We start from the raw sequence: 18,735 nt of genomic DNA, 5'->3' as shown, positions 1-18,735 counted from the left end.
GCCACTGTTTAAGAAGGGTGGTAAGGACAAGCCAGGGAACTATAGACCAGTGAATCTGACCTCGGTAGTGGGCAAGTTGTTGGAGGGAATCCTGAGGGACAGGATGTACACGGTGGGCGGCACGGTGGCACAGTGGTTAGCACTGCTGCCTCACAGCGCCGGAGACCCGGGTTCAATTCCTGCCTCAGGCGACTGACTGTGTGGAGTTTGCACGTTCTCCCCGTGTCTGCGTGGGTTTCCTCCGGGTGCTCCGGTTTCCTCCCACAGTCCAAAAATGTGTAGGTCAGGTGAATTGGCTATGCTAAATTGCCCGTAGTGTTAGGTAAGGGGTAGATGTAGATGTAGGGGTATGGGTGGGTTACGCTTTGGCGGGGCGGTGTGGACTTGTTGGGCCGAAGGGCCTGTTTCCACACTGTAAGTAATCTAATCTACATGTATTTGGAAAGGCAAGGACTGATTCGGGATAGTCAACATGACTTTGTGCGTGGGAGATCATGTCTCACAAATTTGATCGAGTTTTTTGATGAAGTAACAAAGAAGATTGATGAGGGCAGAGCAGTAGATGTGATCTATATGGAGTTCAGTAAGGCGTTCGACAAGGTTCCCCATGGGAGACTGATTAGCAAGGTTAGATCTCATGGAATACAGGGAGAACTAGCCATTTGGATACAGAACTGGCTCAAAAGTAGAAGACAGAGTGTGGTCGTGGAGGGTTGTTTTTCAGACTGGAGGCCTGTGACCAGTGGAATGCCACAAGGATCAGTGCTGGGCCCTCTACTTTTTGTCATTTACATAAATGATTTGGATGTGAGCATAAGAGGTACAGTTAGTAAGTTTGCAGACGACACCAAAATTGGAGGTGTAGTGGACAGCGAAGAGGGTTACCTCAGATTACAACAGGATCTTGACCAGATGGGCCGATGGGCTGAGAAGTGGCAGATGGAGTTTAATTCAGATAAATGCAAGGTGCTGCATTTTGGGAAAGCAAATCTTAGCTGGACTTATACACTTAATGGTAAGGTCCTAGGGAGTGTTGCTGAACAAAGAAACCTTGGAGTGCAGGTTCATTGCTCCTTGAAAGTGGAGTCGCAGGTAGATAGGATAGTGAAGAAGGCATTTGGTATGCTTTCCTTTATTGGTCAGAGTATTGAGTACAGGAGTTGGGAGGTCATGTTGCTGCTGTACAGGACATTGGTTAGGCCACTGTTGGAATATTGCGTGCAATTCTGGTCTCCTTCCTATTGGAAAGATGTTGTGAAACTTGAAAGGGTTCAGAAAAGATTTTCAAGGATGTTGCCAGGGTTGGAGGATCTGAGTTACAGGGAGAGGCTGAACAAGCTGGGGCTGTGTTCCCTGGAACATTGGAGGCTGAGGGGTGACCTTATAGAGGTTTACAAAATTATGAGGGGCATGGATAGGATAAATAGACCAAGTCTTTTCTCTGGGGTCGGGGAGTCCAGAACTAGAGGGCATTTGTTTAGGGTGAGAGGGAAAGATATGAAAGAGACCTAAGGGGCAACATTTTCACGCAGAGGGTGGTACGTATATGGAATGAGCTGTCAGAGGATGTGGTGGAGGCTGGTACAATTGCAACATTTAAGAGGCATTTGGATGGGTATATGAATAGGAAGGGTTTGGAGGGATATGGGCCAGGTGCTGGCAGGTGGGACTAGATTGGGTTGGGATATCTGGTCGGCATGGACAGGTTGGACCAAAGGGTCTGTTTCCATGCTGTACATCTCTATGACTCTATGACCTATAGAAGGCCTTAGGGTTTTCCTTCATCCTAACTGTCAAAGACTTCTCATGTCCCCTCGTGGCTCTTCTTAGCCCTCTCTTTAGATCTTTTCTGGCCATCTTTTAACTCTCAAGCCCCCTAACTCAGCATTCACATCTCATCCTCACATCGGCCTTCTTTCTCTTAACAAGAGCTTCAACTTCTTTAATAAACCATGGCTCCCTCTCTTGACAACTACTTCCCTGCATGATAGGTATATACTTATCAAGGACCCGCAGTAGCTGTTCCTTGAATAAGCTCCACATTTCAAGTATTTCCATCCCCTGCAGTTTCCTTCTCCATCCTGTGCATCCTAAATCTTGCCTAATTGCATCATAATTGTCTTTCCCCCAGTTATACTTCTTTCCCTGTGATGTATACCTATCCCTGTCCATTGCTATTGTAAACATCACCAAATCATAGTCACTATCGCCAAAGTGCTCACCTACCTCCAACTCTAACACCTGGCCGGGTTCCTTCCCAATATGACATCGCCTCTTGTTGTCTTGTCTACATACTGTGTCAGAAAACCCCCCTGCACACATTGAACAAAAACTGGCCATCTAAACTCCTTGAATTATAGTATTCCAGTTAATATTGGGGAAGTTAAAGTCTGCTCCTATCGAGAGTCATCTTTGCTATCCTTTCCTCTACATCCCTGGAATAATTTGGAGGCCTATAGAAAATTCACAACAGGAATTTTCTTTCCTGTTTCTAACCTCAGCCTAAAGTACCTCAGTTATTTCAGCTGCTACAATACTACCCCTGATTAACAATGCCACTTCCCCCCACCCCCGCCCCCCACCTCCACCTTTTACCATCTTCTTGGTTCTTGTTGAAACCTAAATCCCAGAATCTGCAACAACCATTCCTGTCCCTCCTCTAGCCATGTCTCTGAAATGGCCACAACATCAAAGATGTTTGAGATTGTTGACTGATTTGATTGTATCACATGTGGGTGTGATTTGAATCATATCTGCACAATTTGCATGTATTGGTATATCTGTTACTATTGGACCCTTGGTATCTACCAGTAGAAGATTTGGGGAAGCCAAGATGAGCTGTTTTTTTATTGACACTGCAGTGTGGTCCCATCAATAAATGAACTTCACAATCTGATATTCACTCTCAGAAGGTCTCTTATATGGTGTAACACAGAGTTCTCTTGCTAAGGATATGGATTTCAGGACGCAAAGTGGTAACATGTTGGCACTATCTGCCATGTTGATTTTAACTTTTATGCTGTGTAACCCTGCCTTTTCAGCACATATGATTTTGTAAAAGTGTCTGAACACCCTATACTGTCAACATGGCAAGGGAGATTAATATGAAAAGCTTGGCCATCTAAAATTTGCCTTTCACTTGATTACAATCTCATTGCATTTGCACTCTCATTGCTGCCAGCATTGTTGTGTTGTACCATCCTGTTGGTTACCCGTGTTTTGTTCTGGGATTTAGCTTGGCCTTTGAAACCAGATTCCTGTACATGTACATCCCATGTCCTTTGGTGCCACATGGTTTTCAAATATCAAAATTATCTCGACAAACTGCATCTGTAGCAGATTTATTTGTTTGTTGGTACATTTTGCTGACTCTGCAACAACAATATTAATGGCTGTACCTAAAGAATGTCATTATTATGCCACTATGACTTCATGCTTGTATCTATCCTTGAGTCATAAATTAATGGTTTGACCCATAATCTTATCCAAAAGATGCTTCATAAAGGTTTAATTGAATTAGTCATTGTCTCCGCACCAATGAATCTCCCTGATATTTCCTCTTTGGCAAATAAGACTAGATCAGTTTAGGATATCTGATTTGTGCGGATGAGTTGGACCAAAGGGATTCTATGGAAAAGTTACACTCATGATCTTTGCTGCAGCAGTTTCTGGCAAACCAGCCAATGGATTTCTGAGAGCACTGTGTATAAGATTGGAATTGAAGTCCGTTAACCCTTAAGACAGTTCTTACCTTTCGCTGGTCTTTGTGAACCTTTCAATCTTTTCTCGATCTCACTAGTCAATCATGGGAAGACAAGGTGTGATAACTCTGAGAAGGCTCTTCTTGCCCATAATAAGTAACATATTTAGAGCACATTTGCAGGGTCATTTGTCTTGATCTGTAAAATAGATCCGTTTTCATTCAGTAAAAGTTGCCACTGAGTACTACACAGTCCATAATGAAGTTTCTGCAAACTATAATTATTCTTTAAAAATGTTGGACTATATTATCTTAAATCATATTTTCCTGATGTTATCAACATAGATTAAAAACTGCTCCTTGTTTAATTACACAGTCAGCAGCTGCTGTTGTGAATGCTGTTACTTATGCATCAACCATCAAGAACAAAGCGTTCTTCCAGCTTCTATATTGCACTGCACCAACTGTGTTGCAGCTATTAAAGTGGTGTTAGAAATTTCTGTCCCAAACAAACATTTTCTACTAATAAAGAAATTAATTATCTGTTTTCCTGGTAGGTTATGATCAGTGCTTAGATCTATACAGCTGTCTTAAAGCACTTAAACTAGTGCTGTTTACGGGTGAGAAATACATCCTTTGTTCTAATTCTGTTTTGACCTGTTAGGCTTCAACTAAATTTTCCAAATGTCTGGCTCCAAGATCTTGGAGTCATTTCAAGATGATCACCATAGTGTGCATGTCTTCAACAGGATGTGTTAACTGTTGAAGAATTCTTATATTATTTCCCTTAACATAAGAAACAGGTTATAGATACCATGGAATTGAAGAATCCAACAGACCTTTACTACAACTAACTTATGTGCTTCAGAAATATAATGTTTTGTCCCTAAGTGTCTGAGCTAAGATTAAGCTTTCAGGATGGTATCATGCTTCAAATGATCTGCGGTAGAGTGCAGTTTGAGATCCTTGTAACCTCAGGTCACATGCTGCAATGCTGCGACGATATCATGAGCATGACTCCTAACAGGTAGACTGACATACTAACTGAGATACAATGCAACACATTTCCCTATGGACAGCAAAGAAAGGCTATCCTGACTACCATAGTTACCCTGGACAGAGGTGACTATGGAGGTCAATGCTTGTGAACATGTCCATAAAACTTGGCACCAATGCTGCAAACAGATCAACAATCTTCTATGCCCTGCCAGTATATCTACCACAGTTTAACCAATGCTTCAAACTCGTCAGAGTGTAAGCTAACATTGTAAGACTACAGAAGACTGTCACACAAACAGTTTAGATTAGATTACTTACAGTGTGGAAACAGGCCTTTCGGCCTAACAAGTCCACACCGCCCCGCCGAAGCGTAACCCACCCATACCCCTACATCTATATCTGCCCCTTACCTAACACTATGGGCAATTTTAGCATGGCCAATTCACCTGACCTGCACATCTTTGGACTGTGGGAGGAAACCGGAGCACCCGGAGGAAACCCACGCAGACACGGGGAGAACGTGCAAACTCCACACAGTCAGTCGCCTGAGGCGGGAATTGAACCCGGGTCTCCGGCGCTGTGAGGCAGCAGTGCTGACCACTGTGCCACCGTGCCGCCCAAATATCTGGGTGCCAGATATCTCTATCAGTGCTCCAAGTTCAATCACTTCAATGCAGCTATCAATGTAGCATTACTGGAACCACAGTGGTGCAGCCTGTCTACCAGTGTTCACACTTAGAACATAAAGTGCTGCAACACTCAGCAGCTGACAGACCTTTCTCCCATACAAGGAGGAGATGTACACATCTGATAGCTTTTCGAGGGATTGCATGGGACAAAGACAGAGGCACAAAAGATAACTTTTTGACTAGAGTTATGAGAGGGAGTTCAGATCAGCCACTGTGGCTGACTCTTTTGAGCAGTTGGCCTGGTCAAGCTTTAACCTGAACATGAGTTTAAACATGACTTTGTTGTAGAATGCCTTCTAATACATTGTATTCTGGTTCCCTAGAAATAAATCCAGCATTCCATTCAAATGTCTTAATTATTTTCTACAAATGCTTATGATATTTTAACGATCTGTGTGGCTAGACCTTGGAATCACTGTCACTTCCATTATTTTTGCTTTTTCACTCCAACTACTCTGAGGTAACTCCTCTTTGGCTTGGAAGAGACAGTGGCCTGAGCCCTGCTAATTAGTTGTCACTCCATCTATTCTAGGTCAATAATATAGTAAAAAAAAATCCACTCCTGATTCTCCCATGCTTTTTCCAGGTTAGTAAGACCATTGCTAGTCTTTGGCATCCGCAGCGAGAAGGTGTTGGTTGTGTGGGTGGCTTTGATTAATTCAAGTGGTACCCACATGCAGGGGAATAGCGTGTGGAATGAAACCCAGTAAAGAATATACGTGAGGAAGTTAAATGTAAATCTGATGAGGCTGTAAGAGTCATAGTAAGAAATTACTATGCGTCACTCACTCACTCACACATGGGAGTAATTTATATTCAGTAAGCAGCCCGTTGTTTGGCCCTATTCAGTTTTATAAAGAGCTGTGGGATGTAGAAATAAATTTTATTACTCAAAACATGTAGCAAGGTTACAAGACTGATAATCTGCAGGGATTCACAGATGCGATAAATCTCTTGATATTTCGAGTGATTTGCTTTAAAATGTATTTTAATAAATCAGTGACAGCACTTCTGAAAAAACAATTGATTGGCTGTTGGGCTGTTTGGGACATCGAGATAATGGTGAGCAAGAGATAAACAAACTCTTTTTATCCATTTCTTTCTGAATCAATTTTTGTTTCCATTTGTAAATTCGCACAAGACTGTAAGTCTGCAAATCTCTATCCTGCAGCCTGCTTAATTATTCATTCAGCAATACTGAGCAAGCAGAAAAGTTGGAAAAATACAGAGAGCAGCTGCTGCTGTTGCAATGTTTTATCTCCATGGACAGATGGAGCAGAAGTAGAGACCATTTGGTCCATCATGTCTGTGATGGTGCATTGAAAGAGCAATCCAGCTGGTACTGTTCTTCTTGCTCTTTCCCTATAGCCCTGCATATTCTTTTCTTTCAGGTGGAAATCTAATATTGAATCGATTTCGACCCTTTCAGTTAAAAATACTCCAGACCATAACAGCTCACTGCCTTAAAAAACATTCTCTTCAGGTAAATTTTTATACTCTCCCACTGCTGGTTTTGCAGGTAAAATTCTTTGGATAGCCTCCCTACTAAGCTCCTATCCACACTGACTGTTCCATCATTTTGCATAGGACAGTTGAGGCCTAAACTGGTCTAAACGGTGGAAGTGAGGAGTGCAGATGCTGGAGAGTCAGAGTCGGAGTCGAAAAGGGTGACACTGGAAAAGCACAGCAGGTCAGCCAGCAACCGAGGAGCAGGAGAATCAATGTTTCGGGCATAAGCCCTTCAGTAACATCGACTTTCTTGTTCCTCAGCTGCTGCCTGATCTGCTGTGCTTTTCCAGCGCCACCTTTTTCAACCCCATCTGTCCACATCCTATGTAATGTCCTTAAAGGGTCATTTCCTGACAAATCTCAATTTTCAGGTTGGTGGAGTAGTTCAGGAGTCGGGGTGGTGGGGTGGCGCGGGAGTGGGGTTGTGGAAGGGGTCTGGGCACAAGGAAAATGTCATTTCTCGGCCTTGGGCAGGAGGGAGAAGGGGGTCTCCTCCATCAATGGCTTCCTTTCAACACCATATGCCCTCCCACAAGTTTACACACCGATATTTGCTCCCTCTCACCTGGCCTTTTAAACAACACCCTCACCCTCCTAGGCCTCAACTCCCCTCCCTGCTGCAAGACCCTCACACTTGCCTGGTCTTCAACTTTTGGACTTTGACTCTGGGGATTGCTTGCAGGTCCCAATCCTATCCACTACAACCTCCGGTCCACCTGTGACAAGGGTGCTGCTGGTTAATCAAAGTGAATTCCTTCTTAAATAACATATTCCTGAGGGGGTGGCATTGAAATATTGCCGCTGTCCTTTCAGGTGAAAACAAGGGAAAGTAAAAGTCTTGGCCCTCAGCTTCCAGTGGGTTCTTTTGCCACTCACAGTACAGAGGAACCTTGATTATCCGGCATTCAATTATCCGAATATCAGATTGTCTGGCAAGATCGCAAAATCCCGATGCTTGGCTAAACTATGTTATCCAGCATTCGATTATCCGAAATTCATTTAACTGAACAAAATACTCCCTGTCCACGTCCTTCGGATAATTGAGGTTCCTCTGTAAATCCGTGTCCTCTTCTTCTCCACCTTTTTGAGGGAGGGTAGGGTTTCTATTTATTTAGTCCATCAAAACCCTTCATGATTTTAAACATGCCTAATAAACCTCCTCTCAAATGTCTCTGCTTCAAGGAGAACAATCCCAGCTATTGCACCCTTGCTACACAATGAAGTCCCTCATCCCTGCACACTTAAATTTCATTGCCCTCTTGTTCGAAAGCCTTGGGATCATTCCCAAATTTCATTCCTCAGAAACTGACCCAATACTGTAGCTGAGACCTAGCCATTGGTTTAGGCAGTTTTAGCACAACTTGCTCATTTTTGTACTTGACATGCAATTATTTATAACTACAATGATTTTGAAACTTATCAGTATCCTCTGGTATTCCACACTGGAGATAGTAGGATTAGAGAGCAGTGGCTAATTTAAGGAGATACAGATCTCACATAGTAGCTATTTTAAAATTAGATGTTCTGATGTTCTATTTCCATTACAAACTTCTGGAACAGAATGATGGGCTAAATTGCCTCTTTGTGTGTTCATATTTAGAAGTGAAATAGCATATGTCAACATGTCACATCGTAAATGTGTGCTACAGCTCCTCCACTGACAGGAGTGTGTAAATACAGTGAAATTTAATTGGAAATAGTTAATAGGATGTGTTGGCAGGCATAAGATTTTTAATCTCTTTATATATTTGTAAAATTTAACACACTTTCTATGGAATAATACTATAAAAAGGATTACTTCTCGTTTTTATGAAAAGGATGTCAAGATGATTTCTCAATTTGATGGGTAGTTTAAAGTGAAGGGATTGGAGGAATATTGCAACAGTGCAGGAGTAGGATGATTTACTCAGCAATAAAGGCCTAAATGGACTGGATGTAATTATGCACCCTGTGGGGATCTGCAAGGGACACAAAGCCTTGCTGCCTGTCAGGTTAATTCTATCCAATCAGAAATTGTTCTCTAAAGAATGGTAGTTATAAAGGCTGTGCAGAATATGGTCCTATTTCCAAAATATTAAATTTGATAACTGCATTCTCCCTCCACCAATCACTTGTTATATTCTAATCCTCCTATTCTTATCCTAAGTACCTTCTCCTGCCCGTGACTCAATGCTTTAAGTTTGAAATGCTTTCAGTGATTAAGCTGGAGATCCAACAGGAGACTACAGCTCTCCCACTACTCATGTAAAAGAAACAATATTGAGTAGGCATTGGGTTCTGGGCATATCCATTCCTGAGCAGGCCATTATCTGGTCATTGATCACTTTATGCCTGCAGAATCTTAATGTGCTGAGCTGCCTGCTTTCATATATTACAAGAAGCAAAAGTAGTCAGCAAAAGTAATTCCTCAGCACTTGGGAAAGCTCATGACATGACTTAGGTCTTTATAACTGCAAGTTATTCATGTCAATATCTTAGATTTTGACTAAGTGATGGAGAATCTAACTTATATGCCTTGCCACCTCAGCTTTTGGTCTCCCACTGGACTTCACAGCAGTGAGTGAACATTATCCACTGCCCACAACCCCAACCCCTCTTTAGCTGAAGCTTATGTTGACTTATTTATATAGAGATTTAAAATGTTAAATTCAAATCCAATTTGATTGCAATTGAGGAAGATGCTTCGATTCTGGCCAAATTACTTTGATAGATTCCCATTAAAAACCAAAATCTCGCCATGATTGCATTTAATTAGGTCCTCGCAATCAGACTAAGTCATGGAAAAATGATTGGGTAGAGAATATTTTGCACAATATTATACTATTATACCAACTTAAAATGAGAACAAGATGTACAGTTTCAGAAGGCTGATATCTTGCAACCTAAAAGTACATTAAAATCATCTAATGCAAGAGGAGAGGTTTAAGGCCCACTACAAGCTTCTCTCTTTCACCCTCATTCTCCCATCTTTCACTCTCTCAGGAGATAACTTAGGGGCTCTATTTTTAAAATCAGTCATAAAAAAGTTTCTCCTGATTGTCAAGCTGCCACCTTTGTATTGCCTGCCAACACAGAGCCTAAAACTGTCCCATATCAGATTTTGCACCTCAATCTCAAGCATGGTGACCATCAGTTATGGAGCAAATAAAATTGGAGATGCTCAGGCCTAGGAGGAGTGCAGAATTTGGGTGGTTGCAGAGTTAGATTGGTGTTCTAGAAATAGAGCTAGGACTGAAGCAATGAAGGGGTTTGAAAACAAGGGTAAGAAGGTTGACATTGACATAAGGCTGGACAAGTAGGTGAGGAAAGTAAATCATGGTCTCCTGTTTTTGCAATTGGTCTGGAGTCTCATCACCAGCTCTGACTCACGATCCCTGCAAATCACCCCACCCTCAACCTGAACACATACCTAAACATTGGTCCTGTCCCCTGACCTGAGCAAGGTGGGCCTGCCCCCAACCTGAACACAGCGGTCCCTCACTAGATGTGTACACGGGACCCTCCCTGCAGACCAACGGACCCCAGGTACTGGGTTTAATTCAAGCCCATTCTCTGACCCCATGTGCCTAATGTCATAGATCAGCTCAAGAACAAGAGCATGGAGGATCACACATTTACAAAGGATAGAAAGGGAGAAATTATTGAGCAGCATGCAGGATTCGTCAAGTGCAGAAAGAACAAAGACGTTGGTGAAGATTCCAGCAGAAGATGAGCTGTTGCAGGGATTGAGCTTTGTGAGGTTATTGAGATGATCTTGCTGCGAAAGTAAAAGTGTTCCTGTTATAAACTATAGAGGAGACTGTGCTCATCTGCCAGTATTAAGCTTTCTGAATTCAATTGCAATCCAATTCAATACTCATTTATAGCATTGTGGCAAGGTAATAAAGGCCAGACTATTGACTTACCTAGTAATTGAAAGGCGTGATTGACAAAAACGCAGCAGGCAAACAATCTCTGAATTTAAGTGACTACAATTCATAAATAATGCACAAGGTAATAAACTAACTCCTTGAACTAGTTTCTTGCTGTACTGACTGTGACATTCAAACCTTGACCTTCTCATCCAGACTGAAATAATAGTGCCTGAACTATTGACTTTTCCCATGAAGCTACCAGCCTGATTGTACCGAATTACAGACAAAGTTACTAAGATTATCTTTACATTCAGCCAAAACATCAGCCGAGAAATAATTAACAGACACATTTTGCAAGCTTTCCTGTGTTCAGGTCTGTGGTGCAGCTAGCTAGAGTGGAATTGTGAATTGATCTGAAAATAGATGGATATTTTGGAGTTTTGTCCACTTATTTTCACAGAACAGAATGTATTGGACCAACTAATCCCCACTGAACACGTTCCCAAACTAGTCCCACTTGCTTACATTTGGCCCATATCCCATATCCCTCTAAACCCCTTCCTAATCATTTACTTATCCAAATGTCTCAAATGTTGTAACTCTATCTGCATTCACCACTTCCTCAGGCAGTTGATTCTATACACAAACCACTGTAAAAATGTTTCCCCTCATGTCCCTTTTAAAAACTTACTCCTCTCCCATTAAAAATAAGCTGTCAAGATTTGAACTCCCTGACTTAGGAAAATACGCTTGTTATTTGTCTTTTCTGGGCCCCTCATGATTTTATAAACCTTCATACTTCCCCTCAACCTCCTGTTCTGTTTTTATAACTCAAACACTCCATTCCTGGCAACACCTGATAAATCTTTTCTCAACTGGGTTGGTATAAGAATAGGAAGGGCTTAGAGGGATATGGGTTAAGTGCTGGGTAATAGTATTAGATTAGTTTAGGATATCTGGCCAGCATGGATGAGTTGGAATGAAGGGTCTGTTTCCATGCTGTACATCTTAGTCATGGAGTCAGAAATGTACAGCACGGAAACAGACCCTTCGGTCCAACTCATCCATGCCGACCAGATATACTAACCAATCTAGTCCAACCTGCCAACACCTGGCCCATATCCCTCCAAACCCTTCCTATTCATATACCCATCCAGATGCCTTCTAATGTTGTAATTGTACCAGCCTCCACCACTTCCTCTGGCAGCTCATTCCACACATGCACCAAACTCTGCGTGAAACAGTTGCCCTGTAGGCCCTTTTATACCTTTCCCCTCTCATCCTAAACCTATGTCATCTAATTTTGAACTCATTCTGGATTAGTGGTGCTGGAAGAGCACAGCAGTTCAGGCAGCATCCAAGGAGCTTCGAAATCGACGTTTCGGGCAAAAGCCCTTAAACTGCTGTGCTCTTCCAGCACCACGAATCCAGAATCTGGTTTCCAGCATCTGCAGTCATTGTTTTTACCTCTCTAATTTTGAACTCCCCCACCCCAGGGAAAAGACTTTGTCTATATATCCTATCCTTGCCCCTCATGATTTTATAAACCTCTATATGGTCACCCGTCAGCCTCTGACGCTCCAGGGAAAACAGCCACAGCCTATTCAACCTCTCTCTATAGTTCAAATCCTCCAACCCTGGAAACATCCTTGTAAATATTTTCTGTATCCTTTCAAGTTTCACAACATCTTTCCGATAGGAAGGAGACCAGAATTGCATGCAATATTCCAAAATAGCCTAAACAATGTCCTGTACAGCTGCAATTTGACCTCCCAACCACTGTACTCAATACTCTGACCAATAAAGGGAAGCATACCAAACGCCTTCTTCACTATCCTATGTACCTGTGACTCTACTTTCAAGGAGCTATGAACCTGCACTCCAAGGTCTCTTTGTTCAGCAACAGTCCCTAGGACCTTACCATTAAGTGTATAAGTCCTGCTAAGATTTGTTTTCCCAAAATGCAGCACCTCAAATTTATCTAAATTAAAATCCATCTGCCACTTCTCTGCCCATTGACACATCTGATCAAGACCCTTTTGCAATCTGAGGTAACCTTCTTCACCTCCAATTTTGGTGTCATCTGCTAACTTACTAACTATACCTCCTATGTTCATATCCAAGTCATTTATATAAATGACAAAAAGTAGTGGACCCAACAATGATCCTTGTGGCACTCCACTGGTCACAGGCCTCCAGTCTGAAAAAACAACCCTCCATCACCACTCTCTGTCTTCTACCTTTGAGCCAGTTCTGTATCCAAATGGTTCTCCCTGTATTCCATGACATCTAATCTTACTGACCAGTCCCCCACCTTATTGAAGTCCATATAGATCATGTCCACTGCTCTGACCTCATCAATCCTCTGTTACTGTTTAAAAGACACAATCAAGTTTGTGAGACATGATTTCCCACGCACAAACACATATTGACTATCCCTAATCAGTCCTTACCTTTCCAAATACATGAACATCCTGTCCCTCAGAATTTCCTCCAACAACTTGCCCAGCAATGTCCAGTTCACTGATCTGTAGTTCCGTCGCTTGTCCTTACCACCTTATTTGAACAGTGGCACCACGTTTGCCAACCTCCAGTTTTCCAACCCCTCACCTACAACTACCAATGATACAAATGTCTCAGCAAGGGACCCAGCAATCACTTCCCTCACTTCCTACAGAGTTCTAGGGTACACCTGATCAGGTCCTGGGGATTTATCCACTTTCATGCGGATCAAGACACTTGCTCCTCTGCAATATGGACATTTTTCAAGATGTCACCATCTATTTCCCTACATTCTCTATCTTTCATGTCCTTTTCCACAGTAAACACTGATGCAAAATACTCGTTTAGTATCGCCTCCATCTCCTGCGGCTCCACACAAAGGCTGTCTTGCTGATCTTTGAGGGGCCCTATTCTCACCTTAGTTACCCTTTTGTCCTTAATGTATTTGTAAAATCTCTTTGGTTTCTCCTTAATTCTATTTGCCAAAGCTATCTCATGTCCCCTTTTTGCCCTTCTGATTTCCCTCTTAAGTATACTCCTACTTCCTTCATACTCTTCTAAGGATTCACTCGATCTATCTTGTCTATACCTCACATATGCTTCCTTCTTTTTCTTAACCAAGCAGTCAATTTCTTTAGTCATCCAGCATTCCCTGCACCTACCGGCTTTTCTTTTCACCCTAACACGAATATACTGTCTCTGGACTCTCGTTATCTCATTTCTGAAGCCTTCCCTTTTTCCAGCCGTCCCTTTACCTGCGAATATCTGCCCACAATCAGATTTTGAACGTTCTTGCCTAATATCATCAAAATTAGCCTTCCTCAAATTTAGAACTTCAACTTTTAGATTTTGTCTGTCCTTTTCCATCACTATTTAAAATCTAATAGGATTATGGCTGCTGGCCCTAAAGTGCTCCCCCACTGACACCTCAGTTCCCCCACCCCCACCTTATTTCCCAAGAGTAGGTCATGTTTTGCACCTTCTCTGATTGGTACATCCACATATTGAATCAAAACCTTTCTTGTACACACTTAAATTACTCTCCATCTAAACCCTTAACACTATAGCAGTCCCAGTCTATGCTTGGAAAGCTGAAATCCCCTACCATAACCACCCTATTATTCTTACAGATAACTGAGATCTCCTTACAAATTTGCTTCTCAATTTCCCACTGACTATTAGGGGGGCTATAATACAATCCCAATAAGGTGATCAGCCCTTTCTTATTTCTCAGTTCAACCCAACTAATTTCCCTGGATTTATTTCTGGGATATCCTCCTTCAGTACAGCTGTAATTTTTATCCCTTATCAAAACGCCACTCCCCCTCCTGTCTTGCCTCCCTTTCTATCCTTCCTGTAGCATTTGTATCCTGGAACATTAAGCTGCCAGTCCTGTCCATCCCTGAGTCACGTTTCTGTAATTGCTATGATATCCCAGTCCCATGTTCCTAACTGTAGCCTGAGTTCATCTGCCTTCCCTGTTAGGCTCCTTGCATTGAAATAAATGCAGTTTAATTTATCCATCCTACCTTGTTCTCTGCTTTGTCTCTGCCTGCCCTGACTGTTTGACTCGCCTTTGATCTCAACTGTACCAGTCTCAGATTGATCTCTTTCCCTGGGTCCCACCCCCCACTTTATTAGATTAAATCCTCCAGAGCAGTTCTAGCAAGTCTCCCTGCCAGTATATTCGTACCCTTCCAATTCAGGTGCAATCTGTCCTTCTTGTACAGGTCACTTCTACCCCAGAAGAGATTCCAATGATCCAAAAATGTGAACCTTTCTCCCATACACCAGCTCCACAGCTATGCATTCATCTGGTCTATCCTCCTATTCCTGCCCTCACTATCTCCTAGCACTGGGAGTAATCCAGATATTACTACGCTCGATTATCTCCTTTTTAAATTCCTGCCTAACGCTCTATATTCTCCCTTCAGATTCTCATCCTTTTCCCTTCCTATGTCATTGGTTCTAATGTGTACAATGATCTCCTGCTGGGCTCTCTCCCCCTAGTGAACATTCTGCACCCTCTCTGAGACATCCTTGACCCTGGCACAAGGGAAGCAACACACCACTCTGATTTTTTTCACTGCTGGCCACAGAAACATCTGTCTGTGCCTCTAACTAGAGATTCCCCTAACACAATCGATCTCTTGGAACCTGATGTACCCCTCATTACATTAGAGCCAGTCTCCATACCAGAAACTTGGCTGTTCGTGCTATGTTCCCCTGAGAATCCATCACCCCCTACATTTTCCGAAACAGCATACTTGTTTGAAATGGGGATAGCCAAAGAAGACTCCTGCACTACTTGCCTACCTCTCTTACCTTTCCTGGAGTTAGCCTATCTGTGTGACTGTACTTGCAACTTTTCTCCCTTCCAAAACCTGCCATCAATCACAAGAACTTTCAAAAACTGATTGGGAGCAGATGTTTGCAGGTAAAGGGACGGCTGGAAAATGGGAAGGCTTCAGAAATGAGTTAACGAGAGTCCAGAAAGAGAATATTCCCGTTAGGCTGAAAGGAAAGGCTGGTAGGTACAGGGAATGCTAGATGACGAAAGAAATTGTGGATTTTGTTAAGAAAAAGAAAAAAGCATATGTCAGGTATCGACAAGATAGATCGAGTGAATCCTTAGAAGAGTATAAAGGCAGTAGGAGTATACTTAAGAGGAAATCAGAAGGGCAAAAAGGGGACATGAGATAGCTTTGGCAAGTAGAGTTAAGGAAAATCCAAAGGATTTTTACAAATACATTAAGGACAATAGGGTAACTAAGGAGAGAATAGGGCCCCTCAAAGATCAGCAAGGTGGCCTTTGTGTGGAGCCCCAAGAGAAGGGAAGATACTAAACGAGTATTTTGCATCAGTGTTTACTGTGGAAAAGGACATGCCAGATATAGAACATATGGAAATAGACAGTGACATCTTGAAAAATATCCATATTACAGAGGAGGAAGTGCTGGATGTCTTGATCCACATAAGAAAGTTACCTTAGATCACAATGGGATCTTGATCAGATGGGCCAATAGGCTGAGAAGTGGCAGATGGAATTTTATTTGTGAGGTGCTATATTTTGGGAAAGCAAATCTTAACAGGACATATACACTTAATGGTAAGGTCCTAGGGAGTGTTGCTGAACAAAGAGACCTTGGAGTGCAGGTTAATAGCTCCTTGAAAGTAGAGTCGCAGGTAGATAGGATAGTGAAGGAGGCGTTTGGTATGCTTCCCTTTATTGGTCAGAGTATTGAGTACAGTGGTTGGGAGGTCAAATTGCAGCTGTACAGGACATTGGTTAGGCTATTTTGGAATATTGCATGCAATTCTGGACTCCTTCCTATCGGAAGGATGTTGTGAAACTTGAAAGGATTCAGGAAAGAGTTACAAGGATGTTTTCAGGGTTGGAGGGTTTGAGCTACAGGGAGAGGTTGAATAGGCTGGTGCTCTTTTCCCTGGAGCATCAGAAGCTGAGGGGCGACCTTACAGAGGTTCATAAACTCATGAGGGGCATGGATAGGGTAAATAGACAAGGTTTTTCACTGGAGTAGGAATCCAGAACTAGAGGGCATAGGTTTTGGATGAGAGGGAAAAGATATAAAAGACACCTAAAGGCAATGTTTTCATGCAGAGGGTGGTACGTGTATGGAATGAGTTGCCAGAGGAAGTGGTGGAGGCTAGTACAATTGCAACATTTAAAAGGCATCTGGATGGGTATATAAATAGGAATGGTTTGAAGGGATATGGGCCAGCTGCTGGCAGGTGGGATTAGATTGGGTTGGGATATCTGATCGGCATGGATGAGTTGGACCGAAAGGTCTGTTTCCGTGCTGTACATCTCTGTGACTCTATGACCTCATTATTCCCATTTAAGGCTCTCCTTTAAACAATGTTTCATTGATCAAAACTCTGTTTTATTATGTTCCTGTGACACACCATGGAGTGTTTCATATGTTAATGGCTGTTTTCAGACCAATATAGCAGTCACACTGTCCTTCAACATTGGATATATCATCGAATTTATAGGCCATAATGTTGTGATCTTATGTTTCTTAGGGTGGTTCGATACAGAACAGAAAATCTAAGCGGTGCCTGGAGCTTCAAGGAAGTCCTGACAATGAGTTTGGGTTCAAGCCTATACTTCAGAAGTGTAGTGGCCAACGCTGGACCATCAGTAGTGTCTTAAAGAAGACATCCTCTTAATGAACCTTTGCCTCTTCCCCCCACTTGTTCTCATTGTCCTCGTGCTACTGTGTAGCACAATTTTGCAAATTTCTGGTGTATATTTCTTTGATGTCTCAGGTCTGTGTATGGGTAAAAAGGCAATTTTTTCATATTTCAGAATTAAGTTGTACATGATTTACAGATAATTGTTTGTCAGAAGGATCAAACTGGAGACACAATAGTTAAATATTTTCTATGTGTAAATAGACACATGACAAATAGACAATATTTATAATGGGTTTCATGTTAATATGTAATGATGTAAAATATCTGTTTTGATGTGGGTGAGCGAATAGTTCGGGGAAATGACCCCATTCATCAAATCAGTGACATCTAGTCAATGAAATCCATGTAGGTGTAAAAATCTCTCCAATAAATTCTTTGCTCCTGTAGTTTGAGCTCAGCTGAAAATTGTTGATTTTTGGTGCAAGCAAAATGACAATAAAATGCTACATCACTAATTAAATACTGGAGTAAAGAATATTCCATACAATCTCCTCAACAACTCTGAAAAATACATCAGGGACTAATAGGCAGATGTAAAAAGGGGCTGAACCTTTGGAAGAATATGCATTCACAAAATATGGACCACCTCTGGTGGTCTCACTATGATATTCCACAAAAATAACAAAGTTCATGGGGAAAGTTGTCGTCATACCAATATAGCAGGGGGAAAATGTCCTGTATTAGCACTTAACCTGTCTTTCAAAGTTGATGTTCAAAGACCCATTTTACATTGTTGAATTTACAGGCCATAATGTTTTGGCTTTGTCATATTTCTTATACAGAACCTCAGATTTCTGCAGCTTCAAGGAAATCCTGATGGTGGGTTTGGGTTCCAACCTTTACATCTGAAGTGTACCGAACTGCAATGGACCATCTACACTATCTTAAAGAAGATATCATTCCAGTATACTGCAAAATAGTTCATCAGATTTCCCTGCTCAGTGGGAGGCATTACCTTTGAATGTGACTAACAACTGAGAACGTACAATCATTCCATTTATCCAATAACTACAGTAGTAAGCTAGGATTAAGTTCCACACTGGCGTTATGGTAAAATGATCTAATATTTATACATCTCCAACTTATTACAAAAAGGATGGATTGTGTTTTTAATTAATTCTGGGGATATAGGCAACACTGGCATTTATTGTACATAAACTGCGTACATAAAATCTAGGTGACTGAAGACAGACAAAGCTTTGGAAGAATATTGGGAACGTAGGACCAATCTGAAATGAGGAATTAAGAGGGCTAAAGACGT

At 42.0% G+C, this 18,735-nt stretch overlaps 1 protein-coding gene across 3 annotated transcripts in view; it reads left to right on the top strand.

Annotated features, from left to right (window-relative positions):
* Positions 1-17,934, top strand: part of galnt18b (UDP-N-acetyl-alpha-D-galactosamine:polypeptide N-acetylgalactosaminyltransferase 18b) — a 245,709-nt gene extending 227,775 nt beyond the window's left edge. The window contains exon 13 of one of the 3 annotated variants that reach the window (XR_011963748.1): positions 17,301-17,413. Coding sequence is in view for 1 of the 3 variants with exons in the window: in XM_072592470.1 (XP_072448571.1) it covers positions 17,301-17,447 (147 nt within the window). In the remaining 2 variants the exon portion in view is untranslated. Of the gene's footprint in view, positions 1-17,300 lie in introns of all 3 variants that reach the window. The other 2 variants (XR_011963749.1, XM_072592470.1) reach the window with 2 other exon arrangements.
* Positions 17,935-18,735: the final 801 nt, after the last annotated feature.

This window comes from Chiloscyllium punctatum, chromosome 22, assembly GCF_047496795.1.
Source record: "Chiloscyllium punctatum isolate Juve2018m chromosome 22, sChiPun1.3, whole genome shotgun sequence".
Taxonomy (NCBI): Eukaryota; Metazoa; Chordata; class Chondrichthyes; order Orectolobiformes; family Hemiscylliidae; genus Chiloscyllium; species Chiloscyllium punctatum.
Note: the sequence above shows the minus strand (reverse complement) of the source record. Positions and strands in the feature narration are given on the sequence as shown.